This window comes from Pecten maximus, chromosome 5 (assembly GCF_902652985.1).
Source record: "Pecten maximus chromosome 5, xPecMax1.1, whole genome shotgun sequence".
Classification (NCBI taxonomy): domain Eukaryota; kingdom Metazoa; phylum Mollusca; class Bivalvia; order Pectinida; family Pectinidae; genus Pecten; species Pecten maximus.
Genome location: NC_047019.1, coordinates 35,718,038 through 35,741,432, shown reverse-complemented (window position 1 = coordinate 35,741,432; position 23,395 = coordinate 35,718,038). Strand labels below are relative to the sequence as shown.

General features: G+C 39.7%; 2 protein-coding genes across 7 annotated transcripts in view; one reads left to right on the top strand and one right to left on the bottom strand.

The window, feature by feature from the left end:
• LOC117327904 (synaptotagmin-like protein 4) overlaps nt 1-15,185 on the bottom strand; it is a 191,304-nt gene extending 176,119 nt beyond the window's left edge. For all 4 annotated transcript variants that reach the window (XR_004532750.1, XR_004532751.1, XM_033885138.1 and 1 more), the window contains exon 1: nt 15,108-15,185. The gene's annotated coding sequence lies outside the window, so the exon portion shown is untranslated. The remainder of the gene's footprint in view (nt 1-15,107) is intronic.
• Nucleotides 15,186-19,349: 4,164 nt separating this feature from the next.
• LOC117327903 (LYR motif-containing protein 2-like) lies at nt 19,350-21,287 on the top strand. 3 transcript variants are annotated; one of them, XM_033885136.1, is made up of 4 exons: nt 19,350-19,456; nt 20,217-20,357; nt 20,647-20,747; nt 21,010-21,287. In XM_033885136.1, exons 1-3 carry the CDS (start codon nt 19,400-19,402, stop codon nt 20,722-20,724), a joined length of 276 nt encoding a protein of 91 aa, XP_033741027.1. In that variant the 5' UTR covers nt 19,350-19,399; the 3' UTR covers nt 20,725-20,747; nt 21,010-21,287. The 3 variants fall into 3 exon arrangements, with proteins under 3 accessions (XP_033741027.1, XP_033741028.1, XP_033741026.1); XM_033885137.1 differs by lacking the exon at nt 20,647-20,747; XM_033885135.1 differs by lacking the exon at nt 21,010-21,287 and having other exon boundaries at nt 20,647-20,753.
• The last annotated feature ends 2,108 nt before the right edge of the window (nt 21,288-23,395 follow it).

Below are 23,395 nucleotides of genomic sequence, written 5' to 3'. Positions count from 1 at the left end.
GTCTATATAGATGTAGTGTATACCAACTCTTATACAGAATCCACCAGTGTCTATACAGACATACTGTATACCAACTCTTATACAGAATCCACCAGTGTCTATATAGACGTAGTGTATACCAACTCTTATACAGAATCCACCAGTGTCTATATAGACGTAGTGTATACCAACTCTTATACAGAATCCACCAGTGTCTATATAGTACCACTCTTAGATCCACCAGTGTCTATACCAACTCCTTATACAGAATCCACCAGTGTCTATACTAGACATAGCTGTATACCAACTCTTATACAGAATCCACCAGTGTCTATATAGACATAGTGTATACCAACCTCTTATACAGAATCCACCAGTGTCTATATAGACATAGTGTATACCAACTCTTATACAGAATCCACCAGTGTCTATATAGACGTAGTGTATACCAACTCTTATACAGAATCCACCAGTGTCTATATAGACATAGTGTATACCAACTCTTATACAGAATCCACCAGTGTCTATATAGACATAGTGTATACCAACTCTTATACAGAATCCACCAGTGTCTATATAGACATAGTGTATACCAACTCTTATACAGAATCCACCAGTGTCTATATAGACATAGTGTATACCAACTCTTATACAGAATCCACCAGTGTCTATATAGACAGAGTGTATACCAACTCTTATACAGAATCCACCAGTGTCTATATAGACATAGTGTATACCAACTCTTATACAGAATCCACCAGTGTCTATATAGACATACTGTATACCAACTCTTATACAGAATCCACCAGTGTCTATATAGACGTAGTGTATACCAACTCTTATACAGAATCCACCAGTGTCTATATAGACATACTGTATACCAACTCTTATACAGAATCCACCAGTGTCTATATAGACATACTGTATACCAACTCTTATACAGAATCCACCAGTGTCTATATAGACAGAGTGTATACCAACTCTTATACAGAATCCACCAGTGTCTATATAGACGTAGTGTATACCAACTCTTATACAGAATCCACCAGTGTCTATATAGACGTAGTGTATACCAACTCTTATACAGAATCCACCAGTGTCTATATAGACGTAGTGTATACCAACTCTTATACAGAATCCACCAGTGTCTATATAGACATACTGTATACCAACTCTTATACAGAATCCACCAGTGTCTATATAGACGTAGTGTATACCAACTCTTATACAGAATCCACCAGTGTCTATATAGACGTAGTATATACCAACTCTTATACAGAATCCACCAGTGTCTATATAGACATACTGTATACCAACTCGTATAGGTGAATTAGGTTCAAATAAACAAATCATTTCTGTTTTTTACCTGATTTATATATATATATATATATATATATATATATCAGAAATTACACAAGTATTTCATGTTAGAAATTTACTTCTAATTCTTTCAATAAAAAAAAAGAATTCCACAAAAGTTTAGGTAGCATCATGGCCCACTTAATTCATTAAAAGGGTGTCATTTTGATAGTTTAATAGTCACAGCATATCAAAAGCTGATTGACATGCTTTAATTCTGTTGCTGGTTGGACGGTAATGACGGAGTTCCACACAACATCTGAGATCATATGTGGATGGTATTGTTGGTGTATGATATACATTGTATGTGGTATAACTCCAGCAACAGATGGACACAAGGATTCTACTCAAACTGTGACAAGTGATACAGCAAACAAATATAGTTAATAAGAATTTCTTAAGTGGTTATAACTCCAGAATGAATAGAATACGGACACAGGATGTCACTTCAGACTGTTAATCCATTATAATTACGTCACATACAATCTTATGGCAAGCAGTTTGTTAAAAAAATATGCAAACGATTATGAGAATTTCCGATGTACAAAGGGCCATAACTCCAGAAAAATAAAGAATATAATTCAGAGTGGTACCGAAAAAATTACCTTTGTGCAAAAGGAACTGAAAGTACTAGAGTAACAATGTCACGGTACTGAAGCAAGGAAACATTTCTTGCCTGCAAAACATTTAGACGACAGGCCCCAAGTTTTTATCAACATTCCCTTAATTGCTTCAAGAAATTCTGTAAGTTACAATAAGTTTCCTTAGGAAGCTAGGCATTATTGAATATTTTTAATAAAAAACTTTGTTAAGACACTGTCCTTCAATCTAATAATGCTTCCCTAGGAGAAAGTAATTTGCTGAAGTTATTAGGAACATTGCTGAAACTGAAGCCTAGCTAATATGTCAAGGCCATTGTATCACGAGGTGTCACACAGAATGTTTTAATCTTTAAATTTAAAATGTAAGAATTTTATAAAGAATATCAACAATAGACTGGAACATTATATATACCTACCTATATCTTAATGGTTCCTTCACAAGCTGTTTACTATTCAGTGTATATATGTAACTTTTATGTTTTATGGGACAATTTTCTTATTGGGAGTCAGGTGACAATTAATGTTTCAGCCATTAACACATGCCTCAGTTGGTATAATGCGGTACAATATATTAACATACACTTTATGACCGTTTCAGCATTATTTTTCTTAGATGGATATAATTTCCACCTCAAAACTTTGAAATGAAAAGATTTTTTTTTTAAATATCTAACAAGTGATCTATTGTATGGTTTTCAAATAGGCAATTTAGGGTTTTCACTTCATAATACTTGGGACATTCAGTTAGAAACTTTTTTGAATTCCATCATACAACACGATACTTTGATACACACCTGTGTTATGTAAACACATCTCTATACTGTCTAATGTCTAATATAACACAACCATCAAACAAATCTCCATATTGATAAGTTACCATGGTAACATCTAATATAACACAACCATCAAACAAATCTCTATACTGTTAAGTTACCATGGTAATATCTAATACAACCATCAAACAAATCTTTATATTGATAAGTTACCATGGTAACATCTAATATAACACAACCATCAAACAAATCTCTATATTGATAAGTTACCATGGTAATGTCTCACACAACCATCAAACAAATCTCTATACTGTTAAGTTACCATGGTAATATCTAATACAACCATCAAACAAATCTCTATATTGATAAGTTAATTACCATAGTAACATCTAATATAACACAACCATCAAACAAATCTCTACAGTGACTGAACAATGATGATTGTAACATCATAGGACAATACTGTAACATGTATTATAATGTATATATTGGAGTCATGGTCAGTTCTGAATTCTGACATTGCTTACAATGGTCTAATAACCTACAAAAATTTGAAAATAAGTATATAATTATATGGTTTAAAATTAAGTGTCATATTTAAATTTTATTTCAAGGTTTGGCTAGAGTGTTTATAGTATACAGACCTGGAATAGACAGTCAAGTCAGGAAAATCCCATTAATTCACAAGCTAGGAATCTCAGAGAAAATATTGACATCATCATCGGAACCCTCCACAACCAGTCAGTACTATTAGTAACTGGTAACTCCCTCAAACCTGACCACTATACTGTATCCTTCCACTATCCTAAACTACTAATATACTTATAACTACCCAATCAAATCCAAAAATGAAAAGATATATATACTTCCAATAGAGTCCAGCGATTTCTGTTCCTAAAAACACGATAATGGCCAGTTAATATGGAGTCATGTCATGTGTGAAATTATCAAAGAAATGTCATTTGTCTAAATTAGCTGATGATTTTCTGCCTGTAGGCCTGTGGAATTTAGCGGTTTTCTGTAGAGTTTATATTGACTGGGGAGCCGTGGAGTCTGTCGTTACTAGTGTTTGTACATGATTAGAGTAGGCCAACTGGCATCAATGTTTTATAAACGGTACAAATGTGGAAATCAAGATATATGTTACTGGTTACTATGACGTTATGATTGTAGGTAAAACAATTGACTAAGTTTAAGAGTTTCATCATATTCTATATAAATACAACACTGGACTGCAGTATTGTCTAACATACTATAGAATACAAATAAGGAAAACAAGCATAATTTGTATTGCTTATAAAGCATGATACATGTCTGCTACAGTGACCTTGACATTGACCCAAAATCCCTGAAACTCGTTTATTCATACATACATACATATATACAAATACATACATACATACATACATACATACATACATACATACAAGAAGTAGAGAGGAAACCTGTAGTAGATTTCACCAGTAGGGGAGTAGTTAAACTCCTTCTCTTTAAACTTCATTATAATTTGATACCATTATCTTCAATTTCTTGAACAAACATATTAGTGACTATATATGTTAAAATAATACTTAGCACTAATGGAAGTCACTAATCTAGATTAAATTGAATTAAGTAAAGAATGCTTACACGTACAATATAAAACTATCTAGTGTTCGTTAGTAATTATTTAAATTACTCATTACATAAAGACAGCGTACTTCATTACTGCTGTACAACCATTAGTCATTCAAGGGGAGATAATTTGGACGTGTACCATTTGACATTATCAAACAGCTGTGTAATTCCCCTGTAATGTGTAGTCCAGTAATTAAGTCCTGAATCTCTGCCAGATACAAGGTATTTTATAAGTATTACTCTCTCTATAGCAATATTAACAGTTCAACAAGCTAAGTGAGACAGAACTGCAAATTCCAGTAATTTTTTCATGATTTACAATTAATTTAGTAGTTTGCATGTACCCTACGGATTGTGGCTTTTTTATTCAATACTCTATCCTTACTCACTGTCATTGATTTATATAAATTAGTTATTCTTGTTTCTTTTATTTCAATATTAACAGCCGATTTTATATTTCCCTACATTGACCCGTAATTCTAACTTTGATATTAGTTGCTTCTTTAATCAACACTTCCACTAAATTTGAGATCAGAGATCTAGGCACTCACCTAGAAAGATCTTTATTGATTCTTCTCATGACTGATCTTTTCTCTATTTTTCCTACTTCTCCCCTTTTTTCTATTTTTCCTTCTTCTCCCCTTTTCTCTTAATATATATACATTTTATAACAAGGAACTTTCCAACAAAGAGCAAATTTTAACTGTTACAAGATGAAGAAAATTAAAAAGAGAAAAAGATGACTGCATTTTGACCATTAGTTTTCTAATCAATCTGAAAACTCAATTTGCACAACTAGAGACCAAGGGTTACCTACATATGAAATATCATGAAGAATTTTTTGAGAAAAAAAGAAAATAAACTTTTACTCTCAAAATTTTAAATGCCCCTGTTCAGCCATTTGGGGAACCTACATATGAAATACAAAAAAATCCTTTTATGTACTTCTCAAGAGATAGTGATGACAAGAATTAATTATGAACAAATGGATTATGGCTGAATTAGGACGACAGACAACATATAGCTGTATAAACAAAATATCATTCAAAAGTGTAAAAAAGCAACTCTCTGGTAGTAGCTGGTAGGGGACTAATTACAGACCTATAGTTCCCTTTGGTAGTACTGGTGGGGGACTAATTACAGACCTATAGTCCCCTCTGGTAGTAACTGGTGGGGGACTAATTACAGACCTATAGTCCCCTCTGGTAGTACTGGTGGGGGACTAATTACAGACCTATAGTCCCCTCTGGTAGTAACTGGTGGGGGACTAATTACAGACCTATAGTCCCCTTTGGTAGTACTGGTGGGGGACTAATTACAGACCTATAGTCCCCTCTGGTAGTACTGGTGGGGGACTAATTACAGACCTATAGTCCCCTCTGGTAGTACTGGTGGGGGACTAATTACAGACCTATAGTCCCCTCTGGTAGTACTGGTGGGGGACTAATTACAGACCTATAGTCCCCTCTGGTAGTAACTGGTGGGGGACTAATAACAGACCTATAGTCCCCTCTGGTAGTACTGGTGGGGACTAATTACAGACCTATAGTCCCCTCTGGTAGTAACTGGTGGGGGACTAATTACAGACCTATAGTCCCCTCTGGTAGTACTGGTGGGGGACTAATTACAGACCTATAGTCCCCTCTGGTAGTAGCTGGTAGGGGACTAATTACAGACCTATAGTCCCCTCTGGTAGTACTGGTGGGGGACTAATTACAGACCTATAGTCCCCTCTGGTAGTACTGGTGGAGACTAATTACAGACCTATAGTCCCCTCTGGTAGTACTGGTGGGGGACTAATTACAGACCTATAGTCCCCTCTGGTAGTAACTGGTGGGGGACTAATTACAGACCTATAGTCCCCTTTGGTAGTACTGGTGGGGGACTAATTACAGACCTATAGTCCCCTCTGGTAGTACTGGTGGGGGACTAATTACAGACCTATAGTCCCCTCTGGTAGTACTGGTGGGGGACTAATTACAGACCTATAGTCCCCTCTGGTAGTACTGGTGGGGGACTAATTACAGACCTATAGTCCCCTCTGGTAGTAACTGGTGGGGGACTAATTACAGACCTATAGTCCCCTCTGGTAGTACTGGTGGGGACTAATTACAGACCTATAGTCCCCTCTGGTAGTAACTGGTGGGGGACTAATTACAGACCTATAGTCCCCTCTGGTAGTACTGGTGGGGGACTAATTACAGACCTATAGTCCCCTCTGGTAGTAGCTGGTAGGGGACTAATTACAGACCTATAGTCCCCTCTGGTAGTACTGGTGGGGGACTAATTACAGACCTATAGTCCCCTCTGGTAGTACTGGTGGAGACTAATTACAGACCTATAGTCCCCTCTGGTAGTACTGGTGGGGGACTAATTACAGACCTATAGTCCCCTCTGGTAGTACTGGTAGGGGGGACTAATTACAGACCTATAGTCCCCTCTGGTAGTAGCTGGTAGGGGACTAATTACAGACCTATAGTCCCCTCTGGTAGTACTGGTGGGGGACTAATTACAGACCTATAGTCCCCTCTGGTAGTACTGGTGGAGACTAATTACAGACCTATAGTCCCCTCTGGTAGTACTGGTGGGGGACTAATTACAGACCTATAGTCCCCTCTGGTAGTACTGGTAGGGGGGACTAATTACAGACCTATAGTCCCCTCTGGTAGTACTGGTGGGGGACTAATCACAGACCTATAGTCCCTTCTGGTACCACTGGTGGGGGACTAATTATAATCCAATAGCCCTCTCTGGTAGTACTGGTGGGGACTAATTACACACCTATAGTCCCCTTTGGTAGTACTGGTGGGGGACTAATTACAGACCTATAGTCCCCTCTGGTAGTAACTGGTGGGGGACTAATTACAGACCTATAGTCCCCTCTGGTAGTACTGGTGGGGGACTAATTACAGACCTATAGTCCCCGCTGGTAGTACTGGTGGGGGACTAATTACAGACCTATAGTCCCCTCTGGTAGTACTGGTGGGGGACTAATTACAGACCTATAGTTCCCTCTGGTAGTAACTGGTGGGGGACTAATAACAGACCTATAGTCCCCTCTGGTAGTACTGGTAGGGGGACTAATTACAGACCTATAGTCCCCTTTGGTAGTACTGGTGGGGGACTAATTACAGACCTATAGTCCCCTCTGGTAGTACTGGTGGGGACTAATTACAGACCTATAGTCCCCTCTGGTAGTACTGGTGGGGACTCATTACAGACCTATAGTCCCCTCTGGTAGTAACTGGTGGGGGACTAATTACAGACCTATAGTCCCCTCTGGTAGTACTGGTGGGGGACTAATTACAGACCTATAGTCCTCTCTGGTGGTACTGGTGGGGGACTAATTACAGACCTATAGTCCCCTCTGGTAGTACTGGTGGGGGACTAATTACAGACCTATAGTCCCCTCTGGTGGTACTGGTGGGGGACTAATTACAGACCTATAGTCCCCTCTGGTAGTACTGGTGGGGGACTAATTACAGACCTATAGTCCCCTCTGGTAGTAACTGGTGGGGGACTAATAACAGACCTATAGTCCCCTCTGGTAGTACTGGTGGGGACTAATTACAGACCTATAGTCCCCTCTGGTAGTAACTGGTGGGGGACTAATTACAGACCTATAGTCCCCTCTGGTAGTACTGGTGGGGGACTAATTACAGACCTATAGTCCCCTCTGGTAGTAGCTGGTAGGGGACTAATTACAGACCTATAGTCCCCTCTGGTAGTACTGGTGGGGGACTAATTACAGACCTATAGTCCCCTCTGGTAGTACTGGTGGAGACTAATTACAGACCTATAGTCCCCTCTGGTAGTACTGGTGGGGGACTAATTACAGACCTATAGTCCCCTCTGGTAGTACTGGTAGGGGGGACTAATTACAGACCTATAGTCCCCTCTGGTAGTAGCTGGTAGGGGACTAATTACAGACCTATAGTCCCCTCTGGTAGTACTGGTGGGGGACTAATTACAGACCTATAGTCCCCTCTGGTAGTACTGGTGGAGACTAATTACAGACCTATAGTCCCCTCTGGTAGTACTGGTGGGGGACTAATTACAGACCTATAGTCCCCTCTGGTAGTACTGGTGGGGGACTAATTACAGACCTATAGTTCCCTCTGGTAGTAACTGGTGGGGGACTAATTACAGACCTATAGTCCCCTCTGGTAGTACTGGTGGGGGACTAATCACAGACCTATAGTCCCCTCTGGTAGTACTGGTGGGGGACTAATCACAGACCTATAGTCCCCTCTGGTAGTACTGGTGGGGGACTAATTACAGACCTATAGTCCCCGCTGGTAGTACTGGTGGGGGACTAATTACAGACCTATAGTCCCCTCTGGTAGTACTGGTGGGGGACTAATTACAGACCTATAGTCCCCTCTGGTAGTACTGGTGGGGGACTAATTACAGACCTATAGTCCCCTCTGGTAGTACTGGTGGGGGACTAATTACAGACCTATAGTCCCCTCTGGTAGTACTGGTGGGGGACTAATTACAGACCTTTAGTCCCCTCTGGTAGTACTGGTGGAGACTAATTACAGACCTATAGTCCCCTCTGGTAGTACTGGTGGGGGACTTATTACAGACCTATAGTCCCTTCTGGTAGTACTGGTGGGGGACTAATCACAGACCTATAGTCCCCTCTGGTAGTACTGGTGGGGGACTAATTACAGACCTATAGTCCCCTCTGGTAGTACTGATGGGGGACTAATCACAGACCTATAGTCCCTTCTGGTAGTACTGGTGGGGGACTAATTACAATCCAATAGCCCTCTCTGGTAGTACTGGTGGGGACTAATAACACACCTATAGTCCCCTCTGGTAGTACAGATGAGGGACTAATTACAGACCTATAGTCCTCTCTGGTAGTACTGGTGGGGGACTAATTACAGACCTATAGTTCCCTCTGGTAGTAACTGGTGGGGGACTAATTACAGACCTATAGTCCCCTCTGGTAGTACTGGTGGGGGACTAATCACAGACCTATAGTCCCCTCTGGTAGTACTGGTGGGGGACTAATTACAGACCTATAGTCCCCTCTGGTAGTACTGGTGGGGGACTAATTACAGACCTATAGTCCCCGCTGGTAGTACTGGTGGGGGACTAATTACAGACCTATAGTCCCCTCTGGTAGTACTGGTGGGGGACTAATTACAGACCTACAGTCCCCTCTGGTAATACTGGTGGGGGACTAATTACAGACCTATAGTCCCCTCTGGTAGTACTGGTAGGGGGGACTAATTACAGACCTATAGTCCCCTCTGGTAGTACTGGTGGGGGACTAATTACAGACCTATAGTCCCCTCTGGTAGTACTGGTAGGGGACTAATTACAGACCTATAGTCCCCTCTGGTAGTACTGGTGGGGGACTAATTACAGACCTATAGTCCCCTCTGGTAGTACTGGTGGGGGACTAATAACAGACCTATAGTCCCCTCTGGTAGTAACTGGTGGGGGACTAATTACAGACCTATAGTCCCCTCTGGTAGTACTGATGGGGGACTAATTACAGACCTACAGTCCCCCTATGGTAGTAACTGGTGGGGTACTAATTACAGACCTATAGTCCCCTCTGGTAGTAACTGGTGGGGGACTAATTACAGACCTATAGTCCCCTCTGGTAGTAGCTGGTAGGGGACTAATTACAGACCTATAGTCCCCTCTGGTAGTACTGGTGGGGGACTAATTACAGACCTATAGTCCCCTCTGGTAGTAACTGGTGGGGGACTAATTACAGACCTATAGTCCCCTCTGGTAGTACTGGTGGGGGACTAATTACAGACCTATAGTCCCCTCTGGTAGTACTGGTGGGGGGGACTAATTACAGACCTATAGTCCCCTCTGGTAGTAGCTGGTAGGGGACTAATTACAGACCTATAGTCCCCTCTGGTAGTACTGGTGGGGGACTAATTACAGACCTATAGTCCCCTCTGGTAGTAACTGGTGGGGGACTAATTACAGACCTATAGTCCCCTCTGGTAGTACTGGTGGGGGACTAATTACAGACCTATAGTCCCCTCTGGTAGTACTGGTGGGGGGGGACTAATTACAGACCTATAGTCCCCTCTGGTAGTACTGGTGGGGACTAATTACAGACCTATAGTCCCCTCTGGTAGTAACTGGTGGGGGACTAATTACAGACCTATAGTCCCCTCTGGTAGTACTGGTGGGGGACTAATTACAGACCTATAGTCCCCTCTGGTAGTAATAGTAGGGGACTAAAAACAGAGTAACTGATGGGGACAAAATGACCTACCTGTCTCTCCTTGAAATATAAAGGTACATTCACCTAACTATTCAGAGATCGTATTTTGTCCATTGTCAAGCATCACAGCCATGTGTATCCATAGCGGAACAGCTGTTCCTTGGGAATATATTAAAATGACGGGTGTATATATATCAACATTTGTATGCCATGCAGAGGCATGAAGGGCCACATAAATGATATTGCAATGTTTCTTGTAACAGGTGGTAAAGAATCCACATCACACCCTGGGCTATGGTAGACCGTGTATGGTGAAATAGAATATTGACACACTGTTCTGTAAATATTCCTTGAAGCTTCATTAGAAATCCAAGAAACAATAATATCTCTCCACAAGGCCTTACCTAATCTCCAGCCCTCGAGCTTATTTTCAGTAAGTGATTATCAATCTTCTGATTTCTGTTGTGCAATCCTAAATGAGAGTCCTGAATAACGGTATCATCCAAAATCAAACTTCCCCAACAACACTCTAGTTTCCCAGCCATGATCCAGGAATACACAGACACTTTGACCATCTGAAAGCAATCTGAATATAGACATACCAACACAGCATGACAAACAATGCTGTACAGCAAAGCTGTTCATTTTAATTCCTCTAGAAATGACATTTGATATACTTCCAAAGCTATCCCCAATAGACATTTTCAGACTGAACAATATTTTTTTTTAACGATTTTCATTAATTAATTATGATTGTCATTTATCTGCAGTATGTATCTGAAGGCAGTAATAAGTATGTGTACTACACGCTAAAAGTTCTCTGACAAACAGCATGTACAGGGTTCATTACAAACCATGTTTCTGAGCCATCCACAGGGACGTCATGTCAATATTGCTATCACAAAACAAAGACAGCTTCCAAAGTTTAGTGGGCCTGACACTCTTACTCAGCTATAACACAATAATCTCTCTTGTTAATGTACAATTAGTGACAGGCTTTGGTGGAAGTAGATTTTTATATAACTTAATAATAGGATATTAACCTTCAATCAAGAATATTAATAACGTAACTTAAACTCATTTTAGAATCAGGAAAATATTTTTACAATATTAAAGAATCCATGACAATGTGCCATGTGATGTTTGGTGTTGTCATGTGATGGTCAGTATTGCCCTGTTATGGTCAGTATTGCCCTGTGATGGTCAGTATTGCCCTGTTATGCAGTATTGCCCTGTGATGGTCAGTATTGGCCTGTGATGGTCAGTATTGCCCTGTGATGGTCAGTATTGCCCTGTGATGGTCAGTATTGCCCTGTTATGGTCTGTATTGCCCTGTAAATGGTCAGTGTTGCCCTGTAAATGGTCAGTGTTGGCCTGTGATGGTCAGTGTTGCCCTGTAAATGGTCAGTGTTGGCCTGTGATGGTCAGTATTGCCCTGTTATGGTCTGTATTGCCCTGTAAATGGTCAGTGTTGCCCTGTAAATGGTAAGTATTGCCCTGTGATGGTCAGTATTGCCCTGTGATGGTCAGTATTGCCCTGTGATGGTCAGCATTACCCTGTTATGGTCTGTATTGCCCTATTATGGTCAGTATTGCCCTGTAAATGGTCAGTGTTGGCCTGTGATGGTCAGTATTGCCGGCTGTTATGGTCAGTATTGCCATGTGATGGTCAGTATTGCCCTGTGATGGTCAGTATTGCCATGTGATGGTCAGTATTGCCCTGTAAATGGTCAGTATTGCCCTGTGATGGTCAGCATTACCCTATTATGGTCTGTATTGCCCTGTTATGGTCAGTATTGCCCTGTAAATGGTCAGTGTTGCCCTGTAAATGGTCAGTGTTGGCCTGTTATGGTCTGTATTGCCATGTTATGGTCAGTATTGCCTTGTAAATGGTCAGTGTTGGCCTGTGATGGTCAGTATTGCCCTGTGATGGTCAGTATTGCCATGTGATGGTCAACATTACCCTGTTATGGTCTGTATTGCCCTGTTATGGTCAGTATTGCCCTGTAAATGGTCAGTGTTAATTGGCCTGTGATGGTCAGTATTGCCCTGTTATGGTCAGTATTACCCTGTGTTGGTCAGTATTGTCCTGTGATTGTCAGTGTTGCCCTGTGATGGCCAGTGTTGCCCTGTGATTGTCAGTATTGCCCTGTAATGGTCAGTATTGCCCTGTGATTGTCAGCATTGGCCTGTGATAGTCAGTGTTGACCTGTGATGGTCAGTATTGCCCTGTTATGGTCAGTATTGCCCTGTAAATGGTCAGTGTTGGCCTGTGATGGTCAGTGTCACCCTGTGATGTTCAGCGTTGCCCTGTGATGGTCAGTATTGCCCTGTGATGGTCAGTATTGCCTTGTGATGGTCAGTGTTGCCCTGTGATGGTCAGTATTGCCCTGTGGTGGTCAGTATTGCCCTGTGATGGTCAGTATTGTCTTGTGATTGTCAGTGTTGCCCTGTGATCTTCAGTATTGCCCTGTGATGGTCAGTATTGCCCTGTTATGGTCAGTATTGCCATGTGATGGTCAGTATTGTCATGTGATTGTCAGTGTTGTCCTGTGATGGTCAGTGTTGCCCTGTGATCATCAGTATTGCCCTGTGATGGTCAGTATTGCCCTGTGATGGTCAGTGTTGGCCTGTGGCGGTCAGTTTGGCCTGTGATTGTCAATGTTGCCCTATGATGGTAAGTGTTGCCCTGTGATGGTCAGTGTTGCCCTGTGATCTTCAGTATTGCCCTGTGATGGTCAATATTGCCCTGTTATGGTCAGTATTGCCATGTGATGGTCAGTATTGTCCTGTGATTGTCAGTGTTGTCCTGTGATGGTCAGTATTGCCATGTGATGGTCAGTATTGTCCTGTGATGGTCAGTGTTGGCCTGTGATTGTCAGTGTTGCCCTGTGATGGTCAGTATTGCCCTGTGATGGTCAGTGTTGGCCTGTGGCAGTCAGTTTGGCCTGTGATTGTCAATGTTGCCCTATGATGGTAAGTGTTGGCCTATGGCGGTCAGTTTGGCCTGTGATGGTCAGCATTGCCCTGTGATGATAAGTGTTGCCCTGTGTTGATCAGTGTCGCCCTGTGATTGTCAGTGTTGCTCTGTGATGGTCAGTGTGGCCCTGTGATGGTCAGTGTTGGCCTGAGATGGTCAGTATTGCAGTGTGATGGTCAGTATTGCCCTGTGATTGTCAGTATTGCCCTGTGATTGTCAGTATTGCCCTGTGATTGTAAGTGTTGTCCTGTAATGGTCAGTATTGCCCTGTAAATGGTCAGTGTGTACCTTTAAACACCTGGCTATGTTCAATCTCAAATCTCAGTGCGACATTTAAAATCCTGTGTTCCTGTTTGATATCTATCCCTGTTTTTATCCTTGGTTCTGTCTGAAATCCCTAAACCTCCTTACTTTTTTAGATATTGAGACATAATCTTCCTGTCTAGCATGTGAAGAATTGGTTATGTTGAGAGAGTCGATACAACGGTCTGCCACGGTCTACCGGGCATCAGACATGCTATTATTGTGTTAATTCTACATTTCCTTCGAGAGTTGTGTTTAAACGTGCAACAGTAAGATTAAAATGTGAAAAGAACAAGACAGCTTGTGTAGCATGCCAGCGTGATATGCACCACATCTCCACTGACATATACATGTTACAATGCCACAAACATTCCTTAGTTCAATGAAAGTCCTTGACAGACCAACAAAAGCCGATGGAAATTGGAAAGATACAAATATGATATTCTATTTTTCTTTGATCATCATTATAATATTTTAAATAAAAAAGGATAAAACATTAAGAAAATTATTTTAGAACTGATTTTATTATGTTGACCTATTTACTACAGTGAAATTTGATTCATACCTGTCTTTACTCATTTATCCCCTCTCCCTACAAACCACCCTCCACCCCATCACCGCCACCCCTTAATTGCCCTCCCCACCATCCCATTATCTCCCCACCATCCCCTTGTCTCACCCCAACCCCTCCCCACAACCCCTCCCCACCATTCTCACTATACTCACACTGCTAAAAATACCAGGGTAGGCAACAGTATGTGAGGTGGTGATCCTGATATTTCACTGAACAAATTCTACAGGATAAATGTTATATGGCATGGTTAATGCTAATAGCCCAATACAGTTAATTTCTCCAGCTCAAAGTTCACTGTATGTTCTGAGGTGGGTTGGCTGGGAACACTAACACTGGGGTCCTTAAATGTTTATTATGTGTACCGCTTATAAATAGCATATATATAACCTGTTTTGGGGGAAAGGAAAAGTTTGTTGTCAACGGCATGTTACAAATGCAGTGAAGGGTGACCAGTTCCATTGAAAGTATTTGGAGAGATATGTACATAACAATGATGTTTGGCGTATTGGTACCTCCTTATAACACCGATACATAAATTACATCAACAACTTTTTTACAGGTGTAATACATTCTATTTATAGCTAAATGTTTGTCGTTGAGTTCGCAGTAACTAAATGTCACATCAAAATAAATACAAAATAATAAATAGAGACTGTGTGTTGTTTAAGAGGAGACGTACATATAAACGTCTCTGATCGATGTCAATACTTACCGAAAGGGTGCCACACACGTGAACTTTATACGAAATGTTATTATGGTGTGGCCATTACACAGTTCCTCGGGTCGATCAGGTGACGATATGGTGTGCACTCACCTGTGACATGGAAAACTAAATCCAGAGGTAATGCATGATTGCGTTGACCTTTCACCTTTAACATTACAATTTGTCTCTGAGAAAATACTTGCCCCTTAAACAATTCTAGTAGTCGGTAAAAAGTGTCCGTCCAGTGGCCGAGTTTCTGCCGTTATAATTGTCTATAGTCTCTCAATTGTTGGCGGCCTTCTGTTTCCACGTTGGCGAACTAACTGTCGCTTACCAGAAATTGTTTTCCTGTTTTGATTTCTATCGGTGCTGTCTCCTTTTGTGGATTTCTTGTGTTGTCGGTAAATCTGTATATCTTGATCCTTTGTATGAACACGCCCATCAAACTGATTCCACGTCTCGAGTATTATGGCATGGTGTTTACCGTCCGTCCGTTCGTCGGACCGGCTGGTCTCACAGTCTTTGAAACTTGGTAGGCTTAATGATTATAAATATGATTTAAGTTTCTTGAGCCAAACACTTAGATTCGATCATATATTCATATCTTTTCTACATAGCCTTTCTCTTATGTTTTTAACCAATATGTTTCAGTATTTTACGAAAATAGGACTTAGAAATAGTTCTATATTTCTACACTTGTGGTTTTGTAATGTAGTGTGCGGTAGTGAAATTTGTTGTGAACAATTATAATAAAATGAAAAGTGATATTAAAACGAAAAATGTGTTAAACATCAAGATAATCGATACGTATTGAAAGTCGTTTAGTAAAGTATATAGCCGTCGAGAGTACAGTATACTTTTAGTTTCATTTCAATATTAATAATATAACTTGCGGTTATATTATACAATTATAGCCTTTTGATGAGGTCGATGCATGGTTTTATTAACCGAAGAAAAATTATCGACCGAGGACGAAGTCCGAGGTTGATAATTTTTCTTCGGTCAATAAAACCATGCATCGACCGAAATCTAAAGGCTATAACTGTTTTATTATTTTTCTTGGTTTTGTGTTCATCAAATAAACAATAAAACATTTCTTCAAACGCTCAAATGACTAACATGCTCTGATGCTCTGCCGCGGTTTTTTCCCGATCTATTTATAGATGGATCGGTCAATCAACTTTTTCAATCAACTTTTATCGGTCGATCACTGTTTTAAGGATGGTCACGTGGGGTCTCAACGTCCAATGATATTGGCGCAAAAACTAACTAAAATAATAATTTCGATTGACTTGGATTCCAAAAGTCCATAAAGGGTCGTTATTTAAAGCATAGATAATCTTCTGACGCTGTCATCTGTGATATATGGAACATATTTTTTATATATCTTTGTTTCTACGTGTATCAAGTCCAGGTGAACTTCACAGATACCGGTCTACCACTACATACTAATGTTCAGAAAAAGTGAAGTGATAGATCACACATCAACACACCACCCAGATACTGCTCTGCGATATAGATATTTGTACAAATTCAGTACCAATCAAAACCTGATACTGGGATGATACCAAGAGATATCTATGGCAGAGGGATACGATTGGTCGTGGATGCAAATGACAATATCTTCTTTTTTTTTCTTTCTTTCTTTCTTTCCTTTTTTTTTTTTTTTTTTTAATGTTACAAATATTTTATTTCCTCAGCTGGAAAAAACTATAAATGTGTGTATATAATTACGACTAAGCAATAATTTTATACACACATCCTTCATTGGTGGGGGTTGCCATAGCTAATGCTATGTGATCATCATACGAGGTCTTTGAGCAGAAAACCTTTTGACATAGGACATTTTCGATTGGTTTCGCTTTCTGATACATGACTTCGTAAATGGTAAGCACCCAGGGTCAGACTCCATTTCCACCCAAATGACTTTCGGTATTGATTACACACATGGGTTTGTTCCCGAATGGGTCCTTTTATTGTGTTCTTCAACAAGATGATGTCAATCAAAATATAGATGACAGGGTCGACATTTTTGGAATCGTGGCTATGTAGATGTCTCTTCAATGACGCTTCATGTCTGTACCCTTTCCCACACTCTTTACATACACGGGGTTCAGGTTAAGGGGTGTTCTGTTTCAACATCAATATCGGCACTTACATCTAAGAAGGAACCGTCAATTGTACTGTTATTACATTCCATGATTAATATGAAAACAATATTACAAAAATGAACAAAATATATTGCATCACTGTGCATGGGAGCTGTTGTTGACTGGTGCTTATTTAAGAAATAATTAACGATGATTCGTGTATTATTGCAGGATATACAACGAGGACGAGGATATTTTGCAATTAAATTAATAACGAAGGCCGCAGGCCTGAGTTATTAATTAAAATTGCAAAATATCCGAGTCCGAGTTGTATATCCTGCAACAATACACGAATCAAAGTTGATTATTTCTATTCTACCATGTACTGTTTAGTTCTGAGATCGCAAAGAAACCCCTGGAAAACCTTGTAATTTATTTCTTGAGTATTGCATTATTTGTTGATGAAATATACAGGCAATACAGTACTACGATCAAGAGCATCTATCATATGGCATTGATTTTGAAAATTAAAAAAAAAGGATAAAAAAAGAAAAAAGAAGAAAAAAGAGGGGGGGGGGGGGGGGGGGGGGGGCCTCTGTAGGATTCGAACTCGCGTCGTGATAAAAATATATTGAAAGACTAACCCATTAGCCCACTCGGCTATAGTAACCTTTTATGAAACCGGTGAATATTAGATATTTAAAATTGTAACAGCCGTGACTCACGACCGTGTATTATTGGCACGAGCGTGGGTTATTGGAAAATAATACATGGTTTTAAACCAATCAAAACTGGCGTTACATAGCAAACATGGTAGAATAAGGGTTTGAAGAGGATCGAGAATTAAAACTGTGTATTTGTTTAAAGAATAACACCATTCTCCAGCTTGCTACGGATAGTTGCCATTAGTTTTTTTTAATTCTTATATAGACCTGATTCATTGTGAAACTTTTATATTTCGACTGATACAGCTTTGAAGTTCTGTTTGAGATCATCTGATAACCGCATAGCATCTTATTAAAAAAAGCGCAAATTACTTTACTAATTGTATTTTTCAACTAAAGTTAATTTTACTTAAAACTTTCACAATAACTTTAATTCGATTAACGTATGTTTATGATTTTAAATGCTATGTTACTGTTACCGTTTTAAAACAAATAGTTGAGCTTACAGTCGGTATGTTTTTCATAAATTTGTTGTCTTTATTTAACTTATAATGTACAAAGAAACAGAAAAACTATCGAGAAAATACACTTGCATGCCCTTGTAAAACTCTTTATTGACGCAAAAAACTAATTGTTTCGATTTCAGATTATGCAATGTGTATAAATAGTATTACTGTGATAAATATCTAATTCTCCTACCTCTTGAGGATGTCTGTACCTTAACTTTCAACCGCTATGTAGCGAGGTAAATGGTATTGAAAAATTCGGGAGTCGCGCTTTATCTAGCTATATAGACTAAGGGAGACAACCGAGTAATTGTAGAGAACTTACACTGATCTCCTTTTCATACTTCGTGACCTCACCAGCATCATTCTTTATAAATAACTGTAACCATACCTTTTCTAACTTGACTTGAGTGTAGACCAGCATAAATGATGTTAGAGAAAAATGTTATGGGCACTTCCAAGTAGAAATTTAAGGTTACGTACATTTTGTACGTTGGAAAAGTAGACCTTTTGGTGTATAGGACTTCTACTATCGAGGATGAAGACCAGGAGACAGTTTTTGGATTAATTAGGGACACATTCGACATGGACTTCGCATCTGCATGTCACCAAAAAAGAGTTCCATATTGAGAAACAGACAAATTCAAAATAAACGGTTATTTTATTTATTTTTGATTTATTCTTATCAGCCATTTCCGAGGCTGGGTAGAGTTTCTCTCAATCAGTACAGGGTTAGAACAGTAATTATCAGTCTAAATGTCCGAAGTCCGAGGCTCTAAAGAATTCTAGAGCCAGACCTTTATTAGTTTACAGACATATGATTTGTAATAATTTCAAGGAAGATTTGTAAAGAGGGGGAAAAGACAGAAACAGAAGAAAATAACTGAAAGAAAAAGAGTAATAATTGTCTTAATTTAAGACACTGTGAAATTTAAGAAAGAAAAAAGTTAAAGGAACGTACAGCACATCCATGATATAGTTTTTTTTTTTTCACCACGTGTTTCAATTATGACGCAGTTGTCGTCCTTGGAGCATACAACATGGCAGGTTCCCGGTTGCCACCGGAGAAGCTCAAGCATGCTATGTCACTTTCTAGAGTGAGTATATTTGATATGTCGGTATTAAATGTAATATGTATATATACAATATAAATAAGATCTGTATATAAAAATCCAAGAACAGTCGAGTGACAACTGACAGAATATAAGATACACCTATATATATCCTCATATCCTCATTCACAGTCATTGCTGTCCGTCCAGCACGTACATGTTTTTTACAGATTAGGAAGAAGTGGAATTATACCTAGCCTACTAAAACGAAGTTAAACGTTTGGTTTTCATGGTGCATTGTATATGGGACCTCTTGTAAATGATTAGTAAAGTTCAAAACCATCTAAACAAAGCTAACAAGGTCAGACTTGAATTTATTACATGGGAGTTGTTTCCCTTGACACACTCGCACTAACTATTTGAGCACGACTATTGAAGTACATATGTAGTTGGAGATACTCTGGAAATTAGGAATTATTTCGGTTTAGAAAAAAAAACTGCCAGTGTTTGTTTTCTAGATTTAGACTCAATTCGGAGTTCGTTATATTTCAGACGTATTTTCTTCTCACTTTTCAACAAATGATATTTCAGTAAAATCATCAGATGAATTTTGAGAATTATTTTTTTTCCAAAATTGGTATTTGTTTTTAACGAATAAATATTTACACTTGTCTATGAATATTTACACTTGTCTATAATGTATACAAGGTACTTCCGGGTCTCGATGACAAAGAGGGAAAGTTTTGACTTCTATAGCCACCGTCATTAATCCCTATTTAAAGACTTGTATCTTTGTAATTTGTAGTTCATGCTGCGCTCACAAGTGATTAAGTTGTACAGAGATATGATGAGGATAGTATATAACGTGAAAGACCTCGACCAGCGCAAGGCTCTCATCGACTTCATACGTCACGACTTCAAATGTAACAAACATGTCGAGGACGAGGTAACATTTTAAAATCGTGAAACAGACTGGAAATTAATTTCATTCCATTGATGACAAACTTTTGAGATTATGTTTTCCGATAAAGATTTACATTTGTTGATATAGTTTTAATCAAAGATGTCGGTGTATATACAAGTATGCCAACAACGGACTAAATTCTATACATTGAGAAGACCTTTTATGGTTATTAGCTTAACTAGTTAGTTTAATTAAGAAATTAGGTCATAGAGTGGCTATGAGTATTGAACTAAAGTGTGTTACTACTTATTGGGTTTCTTATATTTTACAGGAGGCCATCAAAATGCTTTTAAGTCAAGGAAAGATATCTCTCAGAGAGCTCGAAAACACAGTCCCACGGGGGAAATGAAGCTTGATTTAATGAAATACCTGGTAATTTAAAAAACAACAACATAAGAATGACAGCATGCCAAATGGTTCCTAAACATCCTCGGTACCAATATCGGTCTAATCATAATGCCCGATACAACATAAAGGCCAATCAAAACATCTGATGAGCTTAGCTTTGTCCAATCAGAATGTCTGATAATGTATCAGGTCTGGCCAATCACAATGTCTGATAAGAGCTGAAGTGATACGAGATTAATTTTACACTGAGGTCAGACTGACTTAAAATGTTGTTATTGGTGCCTAGATACAGCCGACCAGGGGACCAACACAACTACTGAAGATAGGAATGGATGTTTAGAAGAAGCTGGGGACGTATTTGATGTTTTAGTTCAGGATAATAGGAAATGTTGAAGGCATGCGAGAATCCTGCCAAATGACAAACAATGATAGGAAACTGTTCTTCCACAGATTTTAGTACATAACATGTCATAAATGTTTTTAAAAAAAATCATGTGAATGTATATTTTTATTGATTATTTTCTGAGAAAGTTTTTGAATATTTCGTTGGATGTCTGTTTAGTGAAAAAAAAGAAGAATAAAAATGATTTTAATTGAAAACGTTGAATTTTTGTTTACACAATGAACACGAACACTGGGCTAGTGTAAATATAACCCAATCTGGACTGTAGCGTACCACTACCGTGGATTACCGATGATGGTAACGAGACTATCGAGAATAACGTGGGCTACTGACGATGATAACGAGACTATCGTGGGTTACTGACGATGATAACGAGACTATCGTGTGTTACTGACGATGATAACGAGACTATCGTGGGTTACCGACGATGGTAACGAGACTAACATGGGTTACTGACGATGATGAGATTACCATGGGTTACTAACCATGGTAACGAGACTACCGTGGGTTACTGACGATGATAACGAGACTACCGTGGGTTACCCACGATGATAATGAGACTATCGTGGGTTACTGACGATGATAACGAGACTACCGTGGGTTACTGACGATGATAACGAGACTATTGTGGGTTACTGACGATGATAACGAGACTACCGTGGGTTAACGACGATGATAACGAGACTATTGTGGGTTACTGACGATGATAACGAAACTACAGTGGGTTACCGACGATGATAACGACACTATCGTGGGTTACTGACGATGATAGACTATCGTTGGTTACCGACGATGATAAAGAGGCTATCGTGTGTTACTGACGATGATAACGAGACTATTGTGGGTTACTGGCGATGATAACGAGACTATATATATATATACCGTGGTTTACCGACGATGATAACGAGACTACCGTGGGTTACCGACGATGATAACGAGACTATCGTGGGTTACTGACGATGATAACGAGACTATCGTGGGTTACCGACGATGATAACGAGACTATCGTGGGTTACTGACGATGGTAACGAGACTACCATGGGTTACTGACGATGATGAGATTACCATGGGTTACAAACCATGGTAACGAGACTACCGTGGGTTACTGACGATGATAACGAGACTACCGTGGGTTACCCACGATGATAATAAGACTATCGTGGGTTACTGACGATGATAACGAGACTACTGTGGGTTACTGACGATGATAACGAGACTATTGTGGGTTACTGACGATGATAACGAGACTACCGTGGGTTAACGACGATGATAACGAGACTATTGTGGGTTACTGACGATGATAACGAAACTACAGTGGGTTACCGACGATGATAACGACACTATCGTGGGTTACTGACGATGATAGACTATCGTTGGTTACCGACGATGATAAAGAGGCTATCGTGTGTTACTGGCGATGATAACGAGACTACCGTGGTTTACCGACGATGATAACGAGACTACCGTGGGTTACCGACGATGATAACGAGACTATCGTGGGTTACTGACGATGATAACGAGACTATCGTGGGTTACCGACGATGATAACGAGACTATTGTGGGTTACTGACGATGATAACGAGACTATCATGGGTTACTGACGATGATAACGAGACTATCGTGGGTTACTGACGATGATAACTAGACTATTGTGGGTTACTGGCGATGATAACGAGACTACCGTGGGTTACTGACGATGATAATGAGACTATCGTTGGTTACTGACGATGATAATGAGACTATCGTTGGTTACCGACGATAATAACGAGACTTTCGTGGGTTACTGACGATGATAGACTATCGTGGGTTACTGACGATGATAACGAGACTACCGTGGGTTACTGACGACGATAACGAGACTACCGTGGGTTACTGACGATGATAACGAGACTATCGTGGGTTGCTGACGACGAATAACGAGACTATTGTGGGTTACTGACGATGATAACGAGACTATCGTGGGTTACTGTCGATGATAACGAGACTATCGTGGGTTACCGACGATGGTAACGAGACAATCGTGGGTTACTGACGATAATACCACAACTACAATAGGTTACTGACGATGATAATGAGACTATCGTTGGTTACCGACGATGGTAACGAGATAATCGTGGGTTAATGAAGATGGTAACCAGATTATTATGGGTTAATGACGATGGTAACCAGATTATCGTGGGCTACCCACGAGGAGACTTTCTTATCGCATCCTAGGGAAAAGACAAGCTAGCTCTATTCACGTTCTCAACAACTGTATTTCGTCACGTCA